A 19849-nucleotide genomic window follows, 5' to 3' on the forward strand; every position below is an offset into this window, starting at 1 on the left:
CAATCTATCAACGCATAAACGGGTTAAGCATATCCTCATCACTTCGGATACGAACATTTGTCACTGTCTCGAATATGGCTCTTACTGTTTTCCATCCTAAAAAGGGGTGACGTGCGTCGTTTGTCCAATTTGTTACGCAATCAAACCGTCGCCTGGACTCCTCTGGAAAACGTGCATGTCGTGAACCAAGTCCACGTCCAAGTCCAGGTCTTTTAGCTGGTAATTGGTTTGTCATTATAGCAAAAACGAGGGAAAGGAAAGTGCATTGAACTTGGGTTTGAAAAAGACGATGAGAGAGATTTATAGGCAGAGGGAAGGATCAGCTGCTTTTTGATCTTGGCACGTTCTACGGGGAATCACAACCCTCCCTTTAAACCGTTGCACCTTTTCCTTTGACGATTTTTTCGAAGTAATTTATGGGACTAGAAAACAGCTGACGAGAGAAGAAACCTTTCTTTCCTGTTTATCATTTCTTTATTTCCGATTTCTCACCCGTAATTAAAGGAACAAGGACCTGAAACTCACACCCAAAGAACTATTTCCAGTTAGGTACCATTTTTCCCATGCCAGTGTCAAAGTTGAAGAAAAGATTTATGGAAAAACCAATTAAAAGGCCAGAACTATGATATCTCAAATGGGGGGCTTAGAAGACCATTTCCATACCGAACAGTATCTCTATGATGGTATGAGGGCGCTCATTTCGTTCTTTTGTTGCCCAGAAAATTACTAAAAGTCAGCAAGTACAAGGGGGTGTGTGTTGACCGGACTCGGATGCCATTTTACGACACCAACAAAAAGCACAAAACTCAATGATTTTATGATACTTTATCACCAAACTTAATCCAGTTGAGATGAGGGAGAATTAGAAGTGACATTATACAAGAAGAGGGGGGAGTCAGTGAAGTACGCCAGCCAACTTATGAGGGCTACATATTTGGAAAGAATGATTCAATCAGTGCTGCAGTTTATGAAAATTTATATTGGTATATGATGTAATTGAATATTGATTTCAAAGGGTTAAAACTCAATTGCCGCGTTGATGTAATTGCATTGTTACACCAGAAGATATGGGGGTTACATAAAGTCAATCAAGGAATATTGTGGTTTTTAGAAAATAATATAAATTAATGTTTTTTGATAAATCTTTGAAATCTTTAAATAAATATATTTAAAATCATTTCAACTATATATTTATTTAAAAATACTATGATATGTTCAATACCTAAGAGACCACCCGCAGCATTTCAGTTTCGGTGTAAGAATCTTAATCAAATTAACCACGGGGCCACAAAAATCTGTGTACACATTATTAACTTCATTGGCCTTTGTTGCTATTGGAAACTAATTTTTCTCCATTAAGTTTTCTTCAAATTGAGTTTGATGAACCTAACTCGATTCCTATTGCTCTCATAGTTTTAATTTCCTTAATCACTTATTGTTATTTAATCCTTTGGCCAGGACTCTATCCGCATCCTGGACAGATGTTTGTCTAGCTCCAGTGTTCCCTATTAATGCCTTGTTCGCGGGATTAATGGGAGGGCATAAGGCAGAGGGTGGGTGGTGACGTTAGGGGAGAGCATGTGTGCTGATTTTTGCACTATGGTGGGTCTTAAGCCGTATTAATTTTCAATAAGTGCATTGAGGTCTATGAAATGTTTGATAAATGGCGCAGCGGGTTGATCCAGAATGTTGATAAGGGGACGAGGGTCAGTCTTTTGCCGTTCCACATTCAGAACACGTTCCATTCAGGAAAAGCAACGTGACAAGGAAAATTTAACCGCAAATTTATTAATCCTTAAGTTGGATAAGCTATGACATTCCATTTTTCAAAGGATATTTTCCAGCGAATTAACTTTTTTGTGAAATTAAATAGAATGTTCATGGGTATACAAATTAAACTTGTAAGTGTTAGTGTATATATTTATGTTGTCTTACGCTGCTGATTTTCAGAACTATAAAACCTAAGGACAAAATCAGAAAATTTTTTTTGATATTTTATTAATAAGGTATTTGTTTTTTCATGCACTTCAATGATTTTGTTAAAAATTGAACTATTTATACATTTTTAATAAATTCTTTAATCTTTAAGATAATAACATTATTTGTAATTTATTTGTAAACTTTAAATTACAAACCCCAAAAGTATGCCACGAAAAACCAACTTATTTTACCCAATACACAAACCGCGCCAACCGCTTAACCAATAATGAATCGGTTATACCGTTTCTTTTGAACAAAGATTCACACCACTAACTTAAGTAAGGCAAATTAGTTGTAAATTAAAACTTATAAATGTAATCTCTCTAAAAATCTATTCCACGTCTCAGCAAGGAATAAATTAACGAAAATGCGTAATATCTGTATTAAATATTTAAACGCTATCTGCAATTAATCTTCGTGGAGGTCGTGATCTTTATTTATTCTGGATTTATTTATATTACTCACGCTCTGACCTTTTCAAGAGAATAAAACCACGTGCATAAATCACATGTTTCAATTTCGCGAAGTTCGTGCAACTGAACTAACTTTGACTGATGCAATGCCTTGTAAAATTTCATCAGAGCAAACACAACGGAAAAAGTTGAAAAACTGTTGAGAACATCCAACTCCAGAATGTTTTCCCACTTTGTTTGTTTGGCTTTTTACTTTGTTTTTTGCTTTTTTGCTGTTTGCCAAGTTGGTTTTTACAACATGGTCGTATGATGATTGTGTTTTTTGGGGTTTCTATAAAATGGAAGGTAAAGGGAGATCTCAAAAATTGAAACGGATCTTTTTTTCGTTCTATTGATTGATTTTCTCTAGGTTTCGACTGCCCATTAGGTCCCATTAATCATAAATAACTCATAAAACAACTTTTGGCAGCTTGTCGTAATTTGCTGGGAATGATATAAACTCTAAAAGTGGTTTCTATTCAGTTCCGGCTAAAGTTCAAATTTTTATGAAATAGAATAGTTGGTTCTGGTGATCATTCTTCAATGAAATTGGTTAAACAAGCAAGAGAAAATTTATTGACTAATTTACATTGATTTAATACTTTTAATTTATATTTTCCAAAAATTAAAACAAAATAAATTTATTTTCTACTTCATTATTTAAACAAGTATAATTAACTGGACAATTCTAGAATGATTAATGCTTATCAAAAGTCAGCATACAAAAAATTTAAAGTCATCTTCTGTTAATTTCAGCTAGAATATTTTACACTTCTTTTTTAAATAGCGAAACTTAAAATTATTTATATTATTTACAAATATTCCAAAGGTCAAATATACAATTTTACAATGTAGTTTGAGAACTAATTTATAATTTTTCGATTTAGTGCTAAACTTTTAGTTTCCTGCATGCCCTTCTACTAATAACTAATAAGAACTTTTGATTTTTTCTATGGGGTTTCATAACTTTGTCCGAATCAGAGCATATTAAGCATGCTCCAACTGAATAATTCATATTGCTTTTCAAACCTCTTGTCTATTCTTTTGTATGTAAGTATGTAGCTTGAATATTCGAGCCCTTAGTTCTATTCAAGATTCAAGCTTTTGTTGCCAGCTCCAGACGCTGTGTTGATGAATTATGAATATGCCCGGAGTCGTCGTCGGCTCGTGACTCAAACAGGTGCAACATCAAACTGGGAGCACGCCAGGTAGGTCGAGACCAGACTCTAGACGAGCCCCTCCCTCTAGAAGTGAGCCTCCTGTCCCCTGCTCCGCCTTTCACCTCCTGACATTGGCATTTAAATGTTTCCTACAAAAGCGAAAATTGCTTAATTTATTCAACAGTTTTCGTGTGACTTGAGCAAACTGAAACAATAAATCCAGCTAATGCATAATAAAATAAGTGTAAATAAAAACAGCATTACCAAAATGAAAGGTAACTGGTTTTCTGGAGGGAGAACAAACACGCGAATCTGTATATATACTATATATATCTATGCAACAAAGTACATGAGATCCCGTATCGCTTTCGATTCCGTTTCGAAAGTTTCTTGACTGGAACTAAGGCCAAGCGGATGTTGTGATCATGCCAAGAATATGCCTTCATATGCATAAGCGAATGATTTAATCAGAGTCATTAGCACAGGGATATTAATATTCCAATTCATGCTGGACCAATGTCCAGACAGACAGACAAACTCCCCCCTACAATTAGACCTCAGGTCGACCTCATCGCGATGATATAACAACAACCGTACATGAGGGCTTATTGTGCCGCAAAAGATCACAGATCATTGGATCTTTTGTGTTAGTTTTCTGTTTGATTTACTTGCGGAAATGCTAGGAGACAGCTCAAGGCATTTACTTCATGTAAATGTCACTTTGGATCGAACTAGATGGTCTAGACTAGAGGGAAACCTAAAAGAGGGCTGCATTAACATCTGAATGAACTTTGCGGTGAATGGGAGTTCTCGGCTTCCTATAGAGAACCTCTCAAGGTTTCTAGATCAACTCGAACGCACTTATATGACTGATCTATATAAATATGGTCAAAATGTATGGCTTATTTGGCTTATTTTCTTTCATTTGTTTACGAGGTTTTGGGTTAACTGTTGAATGGTAAAAATATAGATTGATATCTTTAACTTCCGATTTGTGTTCCTTGGCAATTCTTTTGTTGTAGTAAAACCCCTCAATGTCTGATATTAATCTGTCGCAAAAGTAAAAGTTTCAAGGTTATTAATTCTTTAAAAGTGTTTGTTTAAAATATTAATCGATTAATACAAAGGGGGATTTGTTTGTCATTGGTTCAGAGTTGAAGCAGGAAAGGAATAAAGATAATTGCTGAGTTCAAAGAACTATTATATTCCCAAATACTACTTTAATTATCAACTAATTAAGTTATTTTTAGCTTTTTCTCAACTAAAATTTAGATTGTTTTTAATAACTTCAATTTAATTTGTTTTTAAACACACAAACCCGTTTGTCATTTCCCAGTCATTCTAGAAACTTGTTCTTAATATCACAAAAAAGTTTTATTCAGTTTCGAGTCTTTAAGCCTAAGTACAAATTAAAACATCTATACGTAATACATTACTTTAAAGGTTAGACAAACTTAGGGCTACGAGTAGCAATCAATACTTGTCATCGACAAGTTCAGTATGGCAAGGCTCTTCCTCTCAACTAATCATTTATCTCAAGAGAGCCAAGAGAAGAAGACCCATCAGGCTCCAACTAACAGCTCCACTAGCACCACTTGTCCTGGCCATCTGATCCTCAGCTGGCAACTGAGCCATGGCCACCAGTTGCTGTTCCTCATCTAGCTTCGGTCTGTAGCTCCAATCGATGGTGTTAGTCTTACACAAATTGGCAAAAACTCGTGCCGAAATCTTGGGAGTTCTCGTTCTTTCCGGCGAATTGAAGTCCACATGATAGAGCCCGAATTTCTCCGAGAAGCCAGCCTTCCACTCATAACTATCCATCAGACTCCAGGCGATGTAGCCACTAACATTTACACCATCCTCTATGGCATCCAGTACTGCTGACAGATACAAATTATAGTAATCCACACGAGCATAATCCTCGAGACCACCACGATCACTGACTCCGTTCTCCGTCACAATAATCTCGGGTGCATTGTACTCCCGGTGTATCCACATCAACAGATTGTACATTCCCTTGGGATAGACCTGCAAAAACCGAGAAGGAGAAAAGAGTTTGGGGTACAACCCCCTGTTAATAGAGTTCATTCACCTGTACGCCACCTGGGCGAAAGTCACCCTCTTTTGATTCCTTCGTAACTAGTTTACTCGGCAAACCATAATTCAAACCTTAAGTGGGGGATAAGTCAACCCTCAAGTTACCCTGAGTACTCCGGCCAAGTTAATTACACCACCTCGTCCTGGACGTGAGGGATTTCCCATCTCTCGTCCTAGGAGGGTGAGCCACAATCAATTTAGCCGACTAAGCGAAAGATAATTGGAGCCAAGGAGATGGAGGAAATATGCTTTTTGTGTAAAGTTGTGGGCAACACAAGGTGGATAATTTTCCTGACCTCTTAATTTAATTATTCTGTGTTCTAGGAAACTCTTTAAAGCCACAGCAAATTTTCAACAAATTCATGCAGAATGATAATATTAAACTAAGAAATAAGAGATTTATCTCTATCTTTGACGGTTTAGAAGGTTCACCAGATCATATCTTAACTTTTCCTTAAACATTTTCCATGTTTCGCTTTAAAACTCATTATCAAGAATCCTAAGACACCTTGACTACACCCCTTTCTTTCCTTAACACCCTACACACTCACCTTAAGCCAAACAGATCCTGAACCGGGCCAGTCGACGCCCTCCTGGCTCTCCACCACTCCCATATCATGATTGAATGAAGGAACTGGGAACTTGCCGGTGTTATTATGTCCATTGGAGGTGACCAGGTTGCTGGTGTACGAATTGATGCCAAAGAAATCAGAGGTGCCACGGATGCGATGAATCTCCTCAGTGGTAAACTCAGGCAGTCTAGATCGAACTCCGAATCCTTGCTCCTTACTCAGATTCCTAATTCGCTCGATCATCACCTTAGGGTAATTGCCGTGCTTGGAGAAGATAGGATGACCAAACCAGCCCACATAGAACTGCATGGCACGCTCGGAGGCCTCGCGATCCTCAGCGGAATTGGGATCCCTGGGCTCTGGCCAGGAAGTATCCAAAGTTATGCCAATGCGTCCACCTTGTCGCTGCTGGAAGAGTTCCCGGTACATGTGAACCACCTCGGCATGGGCCTTCAGCAAATTGTGACCACACAGATAGGCGGGAATGCCGGGATAATTGTAAGACGGAGCCATATAATCCACTCCATAACCATGCTCACACACATGCCACGGCTCATTGATGGTGGTCCAGATCTTCACCCGATCACCATACATTTCCAACACCAACCTAGCATAATCCTTGAACAGCGGTATGATTTCCGGATTGGTCCAACCGCCTAGCTCTTGCAGCTTTTGCGGCAATTCCCAGTGATAAATCGTCACCATCGGAGTGATATTGTACCGGAGCAGCTCGTCAATCAAGTTCGAGTAGTATTTAATGCCAGCCGTGCTGACGTGATTCATATAGCCACCGGGCATAATTCGGGGCCAAGACAAGGAGAAGCGGTAGGTTCCAGCGTGCAGTTCCTTGACCATTTGCACATCTCGTTTCCACTGAAAGGGATTAAGATTTTTTATAAAATAAGTTAATAAGTTTTATGTTAGTATTAGGTATAAAAAATAATAGTAACCTTAGTTGATACACGCTAAAAATTAAAGGAATAATGAAGTCGTGACTGGGAAGGAGTATTAAAAATTAGAAGTATAGTATTGCAGAAGTGCTTGCTTTATGACTCAGTTAATAAGCCTGAACACATATGTATATCTGTATACGGTTTCTTTTCACTTTAATAGCTTATTTTTTGTAATTACCATTTTACATTTACAAATTGAGTTGTTCTTTTATCTGTCAATCTAATGAAGTGTAAAAAATCCCCTGCAGCTTTAAGTGTTATTAAAGCTTAGTCTGACGTACTGACTGACGCCCATTCAAGTGATTTCACCGTTTTGAATTCATAACATTTTCCATTTAACGATCGTATCAATTCACTTAACCATTAAATGCCAAGACAGGCAGTCAAAATATTCAAAAACCAGTAAGAATCTAGTCATATATAATCCGCCTGTTCAGTTAGAACATAAAATCTAAACGAAACTTAGCAACCCAATTTAATAATTGATATAGACAAATCAAAGCAATCACATTAATGTCCAATTGCCATTTAAATTGAAATGTAGACAAATAAATAAAATGGCAAATGGTTAGTTTAAATGTCGGGAAACTAGACTGCAGCATTCTTGACTCGTTTGATTTGGTTTCCTTTGAAACGATGCCAAGAATGCCGGGCCAAATATCCGAAAAAACCCCAAATTGGGAAAGGAAAACCAGTTGGTTTGTTGCTCGGACATTGGCGACACATTCCACGCCCAATGGTCATTGTCACAGCTACTACTTGGCCCGGAGCTGTGACTTTGGCTTTGGATTTGGCTCACAGTGTTGCTAATTATGTGACTTTGAATTGAAAAACAATTTGAATCGCGATCGCCGAGCATTGAATATGAAAGGAAGGGGCGTTTAAGCTGTCTGTCCAACTATTTAATCCATTTATCAAATCGCCTGCCGCCGCTGACAACAACAACAACGACAATAGGCTGACAAAAATGTTGCAAACAAAAAAAACAAACACCTGATGCAAATGCAACAATTGGCACCTGTAACAGAATCGGTTAGCCTATTGATTGGCATTAGCAGGCAAATTATGACACAATTAATGTTTACTCCAACACAGTCGGCATTTTGCATCGATAAATCACAGCAACTATTTCAATGCGAATTCCTTCTCGAATAGTTATTAGTTATTAGGGAGAATCTTGCAAGGAGATCGAGATTTGCTATGTTAATATAAGGTTATCGTTAGTTCTAGAAATTATAGTTATTTGATTAATTTTATAATTATATAGCTCTAAATAAATAGTTAGATGGAAAAAGTTTTAGTAAAGATAATGGTCTTTCATCTAACATAGTTTTATTTTCTTTTTGCATTCTTTGTAAATGAATTATATTTTATGGATATTAATAAAAATATATAACCTTTCAGTCCACATACTTAAGTTCATTACCTTTTACTACATCAAACAGAGCAAAGCATTTATGTCTTCCCCATAACATAACCAAAAGCGTGTTCTCTTAACTTATCTACTCATATCAGTATCTTTGGAAAATGGGACAAATGCCTAATAAATAAAAAGCACTGATAAAATTCAGTAAAGATTCTTTTATCGGGTCGAACCAGATGGTTGTACAACTCTTTGACATTTTTTAACTGTATATCTAAAAAATTTCCATAAACTGCCTACTGTCTTCCTATTAAAATGCTCCTACAGTTCCGTTTCAGGTCCATAAGCAAGTCTCGCCCTAGTTTATCTGCCCTTTAAGTCGATTTATAGTTAGAAGATCATTAATTCAGCAGTGATCGAGAGTCATTAATCAACTGGACCAGACAAATAGTGCAAATGCAAACCGCTGAAAGTCTCAGATGGAGACAAGTTGATTATCAGAACAGAGTAGTTAATCAAACGAATTTAAAAACAGGTGTCCCCATGCCAAAGGCCTGCTGCTGATGATTTATGCGATTCTTCGTTAATGGCTTTTGTGGTCAGAACTATGCAAATTGTTTTACGACCCGTAATGGGATGCAACATTGTTCGATGTGCAACGCTTGTCCACACTTGAAGATGATATTATATGGCCTATTGAAAACGGGCATTTGAATTATGGTTATTGCTTAAAGTCATGTTATTCAAACATAATTGGCCAACGATCTTGGCTTCGAATTAATTGGGGGCAAAACTCTAGATTAGCACCTATGTATTTTATCAGTAGCTGTTTGCAGAAGCTAAAAATCTTTAAAGTCGAGATCTATAAATTATTCGAAATTTAATGGGTAAGTTAAGGCATAAACTTGGCATTAAGACTTCTGAATAATATAGTGACCAAGTGGAACATAAACTGGTCTTGGGTAAATATTAAAAGTTAATAAAAACAAGAAGCTACTGGAATAAGTTAGGGTTTTGTTGGTAGAGTAACACCAAGCGGACTAACTTAGTATTAATACCAAAACAAGGATATACAATTTAGAAAGGATGTGTTTTATTGCCTACTTTCATTATACCAGAGAAGTTCTATTCTAAAAACCACTCTCACCACTTCTTTGAATCCATCACCCAAGATCAACGTCAAAAGCTCCAGATAATATCACGTAATTAGCTGTGTAACTAATAGCCATCTTAGTGCATCAATTTCGAATTGCTCACATATTATATTTTCCAGTCGATTACCTCAGCAAGTCAGCCAGCCAGCCAGCCAGTCAGCTGGAGATCTTGAACTCTTTGCATAACTTCCAATCAAATTGAGATGCCAAACGGACCGACGATCGTCGACCGCCGACCGATTCTGAATACTACCATTATCGATTTGCCCATTAACCATTAACTATTAACCAATAGCGACGTGAGTAGATTCTCCACTTACCTGATGATAGCTGTCCGCCGTGATATCGCCGTTTGATTGATCGACTATCTTCTCGGGATGTGTGTGGGTGAGAAAGTCCCAGATCGATTCCCCCTTATCATCTGCGTTCCAGCCACCTTCTATCTGGTATGAAGATGATCCAACGCCCCAGAGAAAGTCGTTAGGGAACCGACGGGTTTGGCTCACCGGACTGCCGAGACATCTGTAAAGATATGGTAATGTGTTAATCGAAAATTGTTGCTAAATCTTCTTCAAAAATCCCCCCTTCATTAATCTCTTCTTTTCACCCAGTTGACTGCTAAATCAAGTGACATTCAAATTTGACGAATGTTACGACATTTTTTATTTACTTTTAAATTTTGTATACATTTTTACGATCTTGGCTAGTCATTTATATCAATTGCCGATCAGCTGGTCAAGGTCAGTCCAGATTTAACGCAAATTTGGAGCTTTCTTTGAGCCAAATTTGCTTTTTTGGCAGCTGAGGCATGCCAAGGAGATTTCTAAAACATTTTCGAGCATTTCTACTGACAAGTTTTTCAGGTATTGAGACATATTTTACACAAATATTTAGAATTTTTATGGTTGCATATAGTTAGATTTAAAACTTATTTTTTCGTTGATTCAAATTTATAATTTTTATTGACATTATTAATAAAAAATAAAGCAAAACTTTTAACAATTTTGGCTACTAAAATAGTGCTAAATTACATATTATTTAAAAATTTTGTAAAATGTTAATTTTTTTTAACAAATACGTTTTAAAAACTTCACTATCAAATATCTATTATTTTAAATTTAATTTATTTAATTGAGGTCCTTCCTTAAGGAATACCAAGATTATCCGAGTAAAATAGTTTCATTTAATGTATATTTTATAACAACTAGGACCGACTTTATATTTAAATTTATCACTGTTCATTTTAACTTATAATTTTATTTATAATATTAATTTCTAAACTAACACTTACGAGGCAATCAACACAATTATGGGCAACATAAATTTAAACATTTGGCTTTTTTATTTGATATCCTTAAACGCGAAACTAATTTTAGCGAAACGAAAACTTTCAGCACCAAAAACCAAGATTTTTGTGCCTTAAACTTTTTCGTTGATATTTAGAACTTTTCGCGAGTTTTGGACGAGTTTTACTGAGCAGCGTGAACGATTCGCGAGCGTGTTAATCGGATCGCGAAACGCTTGCAAATGAACTCCGTCGCTTTAATGTCCTACCATTATAAAGCGGTCGGCGTCGGGCCGCGAGTCATAGACAAGTTATCGGTCCCTCTCTTTTTCGCACTCTTCCATCGGAGATCGCCGACAGGTGTCGATGTTATTACCATTATCTCTTTTGTTTTTATCTCGGTTTTGTTTTGTTTGCTTTCGAGATTTTACACTTATCGGTTACGTCGTTCCGAAAGACCGGAATGGATGTTTTTACCCGGCAAACGTAAGCGAAATCCCAATCAAATGAAAAGATCTGAAACCTTTTAGAGATATCCCAATAGAATTTAAGGGAAATGTAGCGTTATTATCTTGCCTACAAATATTATTTAAATTTATCACAATCAGCAGCAGTCGACTTAGCATAAATTTTACGATAATAATCAAGTCTAGTGAGCCATAAAATTCCCACAAAGGGCACGATTTTGGAATAGTTTTGGGTTTTATTACTATTTCTAGAATTTTGCATTTTCTTTTCTCTTTTTAGTATAAAAAAACACGTTTCTCGCATTAAGTCAACACACATCAGTTAAAGCCTTTAATACCAGAATATATTTAAAGGGTCCCGAAGACACCTCATACCGCCATTCTCTATAATATCTTTTTTCATAATCTTAATTTAATATTTACAAATAGATATTGAAGTTATACCATTTCAAAAAATAAATCATAGAAATCATATCTATATTGTTCCGAATCTTTGTAATATGTAAATATGACAAATAAGTTATGTGTTATTACATTTTGGTATTTTATATTTGTTTTCTAAGATTAACAACATGTTTCACCGTAGTTTAAAAAAGTAATTTATGACTTATGGAAGTTATTCATTTCAAAGCGCAATTCCTACTGAAAAGTTTGTATTTAAAATTTTGATTTTGTCTTGACGTCCTTGTATTGATGTTGCGTCTTGAAGTCTACGTAATGACGAAACAAACTAAAATTAAATATCAATATGGTTTAGTTTAACTTTGGAGTCAAAAGTTATGAACAATTCGTAACAATAAAAGTTTTGAACAGCAAAACACATTTTTTGAAATTTGTAATACATTCAAGATTAATTTCCCAAAGAAGGATATATAAAAGTAATTAGTAATTGTAAAAAGTGTAATAAAAATCGTAAAATGGGTATTACCCACAAGATACACGTTTAAATCATCAAATATTCTATTTAGTACTAAAACACAACTTTATATTACGTAGATCGTAACAAATAAGTATTTCCCCCTATTTCTGTCTACAAAGTTTTCAATTAGTTTATAGAAACTGAAAAACGAAAACAATGTTTAAACAAGTGCAAGTCAAAACAACCACGACTTTTCTCCGGAAGAATGATAAAAAGAAGAGAGATGCGTTCTTAGAGAGAGTACAAAATAAGGTGTGGGAGAAATTCAATTAGATCGAAGTTGATAAAAGCTAATGGAACAACGAGATAAGATCGAATTTTGGTATTGCTGTCAGTTACAGATACAATGTCAGACTTAGTCAGGGGAGTTCAAAACTAAAAACGGAACGGAACCGAATATATCCAAAGAAACCCGTTTTTGCATTGGATTCGCCCAAAAGAACGAAACAATGACTCTTTTGCCTTACAATAGCCATTATAATGTGGACAGCTTTCGTATCCGCAAACTCGCTGAACCTCATATCCAGTTTTTAAATTTTAATCCGACTCATGTGCTAAATGGAAGAACCTGGTACTGATTTCAGCTGAAAGTTTTGAAAGTCAGTCAAGGAACTTAAACATATACTCATTTCCGTTTTTCTTATCTGGCAAAGACTTTTTATTGTATTACGAAATAATAATAATGAGTATTTACAATAGAAAACAAAATCTTAATTATGGCTATCTGAATAAATAGCTGAATATACAAATTCTAAGGTACTATAAGGTTCTAAATAAGAATAACTATTTTTCGACCAAGTTAACAAATGTAAAATCCCGACAACTTATAAAAATAGCTCATTAGTATTACGACAGCACATTAGTACAATGTCTCGGAACGTTCCAAATACGTTTTAGTCAATGAATATTCCCAATTAGATAAATTTCCCGTTTCTTAATAATATTTTTTACTTTTAACAATATAAGCTACATTTCCCAGAGGTATACTTCCCATTAAAAGTAGATTAAAATTTATGAGCGCCTTTAGCAAAAGTCTATAAGAAAAAATAGTATTTAAACAAACTTAAGCAATCAATGAAACAATAAAAAAGCTTATATTCTTAGTAAGGTTTTCTTTTCTATTCCATGATATATGTTAATACGGTTACTGATCAACAAGATTATAATATGTGTTGAATATGGTAATCTCACATTTTTTTTTTATTAACTGATATCCTTCAGATCATATTCCTAACCGGGAGGGTTCAAGCTCCGACAACAGTGTGCCAAGTTAAACTATATATAAGTTCTGACACACGATGTGGGCGTGTCGCCCTCTGTCACAGGTGTTCAACTGCCACTGAACTGAATCAAATCAAATTGAAACGAATGCTGTGTGATTAATGGAGCTATTTAAAAGTTAAAATTTATGAACGGAAATGGCCAACACTTGGTAACAGTTAATCTGAATTCCAGACGTTGTTTGAAAATAACCAAAAAGTTCGTTAGAAGCTTAAGAATTAGCAATATTCAGACGTCAAGTTCAGAAGTTCTCTTCTTAGTGGAGCAAGTAAAAAACCTTTTAACCGGTTTTAAATATTATACCTGCCGTTTATTTTTGCATTTGTCGCTCACGTGGGACAATCTCTGGGTCAATAATGAGTCATTGACAGGCATAAAAACCCCCAAAGAAACCCATGCTGTTGGTATCATTTTGCATACGCATCAACGCATCTCGTAAGTCGAATTAAGGGAAACTACAAAGCCCCTAGAAAACTGGAATATGAACTAATATTGTTTTCATTTCCGTTGACAATTGCGGTTGCTTGCGGTTGTGGGAATAATCTTAATTATTCCTGAAAACTGGAATACAATATTGTGAATAATTAATAGGTCGGGACAAAAACAAATGAAAAGTATGAATACCCAGACCAAGTAATGAAATGCAAATGTTGCCAAAGATTTTATTACATTTTATAAAATATTAATATTTATCCGTTTTCTTGATTTATTAAATATTTATTATAAAATATTTAGACCTATATTTAGTTTTAATTTACATATATTTTTAAAATGTTTGAATTACAATCGTAACCGGAAAGAGTACAAAGTTTTTAATAAAAAACTTAAATCAAACGCGCCCAATTTAAAAACAGTATGGCAACGCCATTATTGAGATTTAACGAAAAATACATGAACGGTCACACTATAAAAATAGTAAACAAATTCGCGACAACACGTGCATTTAATTCGTTATTTTTTATTGAGTGAAGCACTATTAATAATGGAATTATTTACTGTAAATAGGTACGCTAGTTGGAAAAACATTGATCAACGATATTAATTCAATATTTCCATAGGTATACAGAGGATTTAAAGAAACCCAAAGATGGGAATCAAGAAACCGCCAACGAAGATGAAATACTTCAGAAGTTGCTCCAGAAAGCAGCAAAACGCAAGAGGAAACACAAAGAAAGTGAAGTTATAGAAACACCCGTCCCAGAAAAAGTAAAGCCACACGAAAAAGAGACGGAAACCAAGGAAGAGCTATTAGAATCAGAAGAAACCACCCGCGCAATAGTTGAGGAGCAAGATGTACCCTCTAGTGGCTTTCAAGTTCTTGGCGGTGATGGTTCGGCGGACAAAAAGAACAAAGTGGAGATGCAATTGCCTAGTTGGCTGGCTCATCCCACTATCATCGAGGGGGGAAACCTGCAGCCCGAGGAAGAGATACCCGCTTCGGAGGCCATTGATCAGCTTGATTACCTGGAAAAGTCTACCTGTCAGGCTCTTAAGCAGATGAAAATCAAGCGAATGTTTCCTGTTCAACGCCAGGTCATCCCATGGATTCTGGAGGCCCATGCCAAGCCACCCCCTTTTCGTCCCCGCGATATTTGTGTATCTGCTCCTACGGGAAGTGGTAAAACGTTGGCCTTCGCCATACCAATTGTTCAGTTGCTATCACAACGGGTCGAATGTAAAGTACGGGCCCTAGTCGTCCTTCCTGTGGCAGAGTTGGCCCTGCAGGTTTACCGGGTAATCAGTGCATTGTGCAGTAAAACTGAGCTAGAGGCTTGCCTGCTATCAAAGCAACACAAACTTGAGGATGAGCAGGAGAAGCTGGTTGAGTTCTATAAAGGAAAATATTACTCCAAGGTGGATATTGTGGTAACCACTCCAGGTAAATTGGGAAAACAATCCCTTAAACTGTTTTTTATTAAAAATCTTTTCCAATTTAAGGTCGCCTGGTAGACCATCTGCATGCCACCAAAGGTTTTTGCCTAAAAAACCTTAAATTCCTTATCATTGACGAGGCCGACAGGATAATGGATGCAGTTTTCCAAAACTGGCTTTATCACCTGGACAGTCATGTTAAGGAGACCACAGACCAGTTGCTGGCCGGAAATCAAGCTCCTCTATGTTATGCTGAACTTCAGTCCAGCTTTGGCAAGCAGCCACATAAGCTCTTGTTCTCGGCTACACTATCTCAGGATCCGGAGAAGCTCCAAAATCTACGACTCTTCCAGCCGCGTCTCTTTACCACCGTGTTTACCATGCCCACAATGACGAAGGTATCAGGAGAAGGGATGGATAACGAAACGGATCCAGATCACGGACAATTTGTGGGCAAATACACAACGCCTGCGGAATTAACTGAACGTTTCTGTGTTACGGAGCTGCGATTGAAGCCGCTTACTCTTTTTGCTTTGGTGCAGGAGAACCAATGGAAACGATTCCTTTGCTTTACGAACAGCACGGACCAGGCCAGTCGTCTGACTCACGTATTGAAAACCCTTTTCCTTAATACGACTACTGCAGTAGCCGAGTTATCTGGAAATCTTTCGGCTCTAGTTCGAAAAAATACGCTTAAAGACTTTGCCGCTGGAAGGTTAACGGGTCTAATCTGTTCAGACGCCCTAGCGCGTGGTATTGATGTGGCTGATATAGATGTTGTAATCTCTTATGAAGCACCACGCCACATCAAGACCCACATCCATCGAGTAGGTCGAACAGCTCGAGCTGGACGAAAGGGTACCGCCATCACCCTGCTGACGGAAAAAGAGCAGCCAGCATTCAAAAAAATATTGAACGATGTGGGCAAGGGACTAGGTGAAGAAATACAAGTTTCGCAAGACATGGAGATAAAGCATGCAGTTGACTATAAAAACGCTTTGCACTTTCTGGCTGTCTATCAGAGAAAGCAGAAGAATCAAAAGATGGCGAACAAGAAACGAGTTGCCCATCAGGCATTGGTCCATAAGCACAAGGAGGATGTGGATCGTCCACTGACATTGATGGAAAAACTGCAGCTCAAAGCGGCTGATGGTCAGGCGGAAGTTATCTCCAAGAAACAGAACCTAAACGCGAAACCTAAAAAACCAAAAGCCAAGCCCAGAGAATCCAAGAAACAAAGTGTTGCCAAAATAATAAAGGCAATCAAAAAATAAAATTTTTAATAATTTTTTGGTTTGTAGTTATTGTATTTAGTTTATTTTATTATAATAATGTAAATCAATATTTGATTGTTGTTTTGTATAGCGTGAGCGTTTATTCGGGGTCTCCGGGAGCATTTTCTTATCTGTGGGGCGCAAGTGAATCCCCGCCAGGTTCTTCACCGCAATCGGTATTTGCTTACCCTGTATGAAAGTACTTAAATTTTATGGCGAGTACGACGCACTACGCACTAAATTTCTTATTATAATTTGTGAAAATATAATAAAGACAGTTCCTATGATATTCTTTTTCGAAAGTGAGGCACACTTAGCACAAATTTTGTTTTTGAGAAATAGTTCTTTTTTTACAAGCTGTTGTCTAAAATCTTGATTATAACTCACCTTAAGAGTATCTTTCGTTTCGACTTTCTTCACAATAAACAATTCCTATTTAAGCAGCACCCGTAAGCTAGAGAGTTTTATAGAATCTTGAATCTTGAAACGATGAACACATCAACGGCTATAAAGTTTATAACTGCTCTGGCACTCTGCTCCTTAGGTAATCAATCAAGTTTGCCGTAAACGAAAATCAAATTGTTTAATCACTATTTCTCGCTCGGACAGCTCTCTCCGCCGATGCCCTGCAGATTGAGCCCCGAAGCAGTTGGGGAGCTGTTCCTGCCCGTTCGCCTTCGAGGATTTCTGGTGCCGTTGACTATGTAATCATCCATCACTCCGACAATCCCAACGGTTGCTCCACCTCCGATCAGTGCAAGCGGATGATCAAAAATATACAGACTGACCACAAAGGTCGCCGAAATTTCAGCGATATCGGCTACAACTTTATTGTGGCCGGAGATGGAAAGGTATACGAGGGTCGTGGTTTTGGACTCCAGGGTTCACATGCCCCCAACTATAACCGCAAGAGCATTGGTATTGTCTTTATTGGCAATTTCGAGCGCAATGCACCATCTGCCCAGATGCTCCAAAACGCCAAAGATCTGATCGAATTGGCAAAACAGCGTGGACACCTCAAGGATAACTACACGCTGTTCGGTCACCGTCAAACCAAGGCCACCTCCTGCCCAGGCGATGCCCTCTTCAACGAGATCAAGACATGGCCCCACTGGAGGCAAAACTAAGTGTACTTTACCTAAGAGGATGCATTACACTTCCTAGAATTTTTATTAAAATAAATAGTAATATTATTAGTTGAAACAAGTTGCCATTTTTCTAAATTTTGTATTTAAAGTGTTATTTTAATAGTCAGTACTATTTATATTAAACATTTATAGAAATGGGGGAAGAGATTATAGGAAAAAATATTTTTAAAATATTCGTTAAAATCTTATGTGTTTACTTAGTCTTACAACCTAAGGTTTTGGCTGCCAGCGTGGCCACTTTTTTAGCTCATCCAGAAGATGTTTTCCCGGACAAGCTGTGGCCTTAGTTTGGCAATGTCCCACAAGAGAATAACTTGGCGAAACCTGGCGACGCTGTACGGCGATTTGGATAAGAGTACGGGCAGCTTGTAACATCTGGTGAGGAGGTAATCCAGCTAAAAAGACATAAATTAATAAATATTAAGTAGAGTTTAAATTTCAATACGCCATTAGTAGCTTACTCTGAAAGTTGCCAATGAAAGCAATCCCAATCGATTGACTGTTATAGTGGGGAGCGTGTTCCCCTCGGATGCCGAAACCCAAACCTTCGTAGATTCGACCATCGCCGCCGATCAGGAAGTTATAGCCTATATCCCTGAATTTTCTGCGCAGATGATCAGCACGAATTTGTCGAAGTGCCGACTGACACTGGTGGGGATTAAAGCAGGGAGCCGTGACCGTATGATGAATGATGATGAGTCGAACGGGTACCATCAGCCTTGGCAATCTCGGAGATAGTGGCGCAGGACACCAGTTCCTCCGGGGAACAATCTGGCCCAAGGCCAATGTCAAGCTGAACAGGAGGAGTGCCGATTGTAGCTTCATCTTCACTTTTTGCTATGCAGTACTCTTTTAGCCACTGATCGATCTATTTATATAGCCCACCGAAATTTCTGGCCAAGAATCTCCCTATTTACTCAGCTGTTTCGATCAATGGTTTCGATCAATGAATTGCAGCATAATTAAATGCCAAGAAGCCTTTGTCTGTTTGTAAATTCCGCTTGCGTCATATATGTATAAAGACATCTATATATAAAGCCCTGCACGCTTTGTTGGCTTCTCTTCTTTGGTAATGCAAATCTGCCCTTGAACGACTCGGTGGCCCAAAAATGGTTGGTCATCCGTAAAAGGATTACTGCATTTGAAAGTCAAATCCAATCCGGGGAGCTATAAAAGCCACTTGGATGAGTAACGAGTGGACAGTGGCCAGTAATCGAGTGGCCCAGGTAGTAACCCAGGTTAAAGCTACATCATGAAGATCGTAAGTATCCTTAAGGATCATTAAGTGGAACACAAATAAAGCATTCATATATTCCAGGTTCTCTCTACTATGCTTAGCTACTTTCTACTGGGACTGGTTCTGTCCCATACCAGCATTGCAACTGCCACATCTGGAGTGATACCGACGTATCCATCAGCAGTTCCGGCTGCTTTACCCGCCGTTGTTCCAGTGGCCACAAGTCATCAGTTTGTCACTCGGAACTGGAATAGAGCCTATGTGCCTACAACAACAGTAGCCACTTATCCGACCACCTACTATAAGTACGGCGGAGGATATCCAGCTTATCCCGCCTATAGTTATCCTTATGCCCCGACCTATCAGTACACCTACCCGTACTACTACCCCACATATAACTATGTTTATGGCTATAAGGGTGTCTGGTGAATGTTGCATCACAGAAGGCAATGCCACATGGTTAACATACCGCACCATAAATCTATTGTGATAACAATCGTTACCAAATTACATTGTTTTAAATATATATCAATGGATATATAAAACAATTATGTTACATAAATATATTCAAATATATATACAGAAAATATAAACATATTATTTTCCCTTTTTTCATTTAATCACTTTACTAGGCC

General features: G+C 37.4%; 5 protein-coding genes across 5 annotated transcripts; 3 read left to right on the forward strand and 2 right to left on the reverse strand.

Annotated features, from left to right (window-relative positions):
• Positions 1 to 4947: 4947 nt before the first annotated feature.
• On the reverse strand, positions 4948 to 11243 carry LOC108114636 (myrosinase 1). Its single transcript, XM_017225703.1, has 4 exons — positions 11023 to 11243; positions 10052 to 10253; positions 6241 to 7134; positions 4948 to 5620 (listed from the first exon to the last, which is right to left on the reverse strand). Exons 1-4 carry the CDS (start codon positions 11061 to 11063, stop codon positions 5123 to 5125), a joined length of 1635 nt encoding a protein of 544 aa, XP_017081192.1. The 5' UTR covers positions 11064 to 11243; the 3' UTR covers positions 4948 to 5122.
• Positions 11244 to 14583: 3340 nt separating this feature from the next.
• On the forward strand, positions 14584 to 17148 carry LOC108114692 (probable ATP-dependent RNA helicase Dbp73D). Its single transcript, XM_017225788.1, has 3 exons — positions 14584 to 14688; positions 14742 to 15562; positions 15622 to 17148. The coding sequence occupies exons 1-3, from the start codon at positions 14666 to 14668 to the stop codon at positions 16827 to 16829; spliced, it is 2052 nt and encodes a 683-aa protein (XP_017081277.1). The 5' UTR covers positions 14584 to 14665; the 3' UTR covers positions 16830 to 17148.
• A 138-nt stretch (positions 17149 to 17286) lies between these two features.
• LOC108114693 (peptidoglycan-recognition protein SB1) lies at positions 17287 to 18035 on the forward strand. The gene is made up of 2 exons (XM_017225789.1): positions 17287 to 17373; positions 17439 to 18035. The coding sequence occupies exons 1-2, from the start codon at positions 17319 to 17321 to the stop codon at positions 17954 to 17956; spliced, it is 573 nt and encodes a 190-aa protein (XP_017081278.1). The 5' UTR covers positions 17287 to 17318; the 3' UTR covers positions 17957 to 18035.
• A 152-nt stretch (positions 18036 to 18187) lies between these two features.
• Positions 18188 to 18802, reverse strand: LOC108114073 (peptidoglycan-recognition protein SB2). The gene is made up of 2 exons (XM_017224828.1): positions 18439 to 18802; positions 18188 to 18372 (listed from the first exon to the last, which is right to left on the reverse strand). The coding sequence occupies exons 1-2, from the start codon at positions 18800 to 18802 to the stop codon at positions 18188 to 18190; spliced, it is 549 nt and encodes a 182-aa protein (XP_017080317.1).
• Positions 18803 to 19181: 379 nt separating this feature from the next.
• Positions 19182 to 19801, forward strand: LOC108114056. The gene is made up of 2 exons (XM_017224810.2): positions 19182 to 19238; positions 19296 to 19801. The coding sequence occupies exons 1-2, from the start codon at positions 19230 to 19232 to the stop codon at positions 19641 to 19643; spliced, it is 357 nt and encodes a 118-aa protein (XP_017080299.1). The 5' UTR covers positions 19182 to 19229; the 3' UTR covers positions 19644 to 19801.
• The last annotated feature ends 48 nt before the right edge of the window (positions 19802 to 19849 follow it).

This window comes from Drosophila eugracilis, unplaced genomic scaffold (assembly GCF_018153835.1).
Source record: "Drosophila eugracilis isolate 14026-0451.02 unplaced genomic scaffold, ASM1815383v1 contig_2154, whole genome shotgun sequence".
NCBI lineage: Eukaryota > Metazoa > Arthropoda > Insecta > Diptera > Drosophilidae > Drosophila > Drosophila eugracilis.

Bases quoted from the DNA above. Each gene is read 5' to 3' on its own strand.
- LOC108114073 (XM_017224828.1), bottom strand. From the start codon at position 18,802: ATGAAGCTACAATCGGCACTCCTCCTGTTCAGCTTGACATTGGCCTTG. The intron at 18,373-18,438 runs GTAAGCTACTAA...ATGTCTTTTTAG, and splicing joins TTTCATTGGCAACTTTCAGA to CTGGATTACCTCCTCACCAG.
- LOC108114636 (XM_017225703.1), bottom strand. From the start codon at position 11,063: ATGTTTAAATTTATGTTGCCCATAATTGTGTTGATTGCCTC. The intron at 10,254-11,022 runs GTAAGTGTTAGT...ATATCTTTACAG, and splicing joins ATAATTGTGTTGATTGCCTC to ATGTCTCGGCAGTCCGGTGA. The intron at 5,621-6,240 runs GTGAGTGTGTAG...CGGTTTTTGCAG, and splicing joins CAGGATCTGTTTGGCTTAAG to GTCTATCCCAAGGGAATGTA.
- LOC108114692 (XM_017225788.1), top strand. From the start codon at position 14,666: ATGGAATTATTTACTGTAAATAG. The intron at 14,689-14,741 runs GTACGCTAGTTG...ATATTTCCATAG, and splicing joins GAATTATTTACTGTAAATAG to GTATACAGAGGATTTAAAGA. The intron at 15,563-15,621 runs GTAAATTGGGAA...TTCCAATTTAAG, and splicing joins TATTGTGGTAACCACTCCAG to GTCGCCTGGTAGACCATCTG.
- LOC108114693 (XM_017225789.1), top strand. From the start codon at position 17,319: ATGAACACATCAACGGCTATAAAGTTTATAACTGCTCTGGCACTCTGC. The intron at 17,374-17,438 runs GTAATCAATCAA...TCGCTCGGACAG, and splicing joins TCTGGCACTCTGCTCCTTAG to CTCTCTCCGCCGATGCCCTG.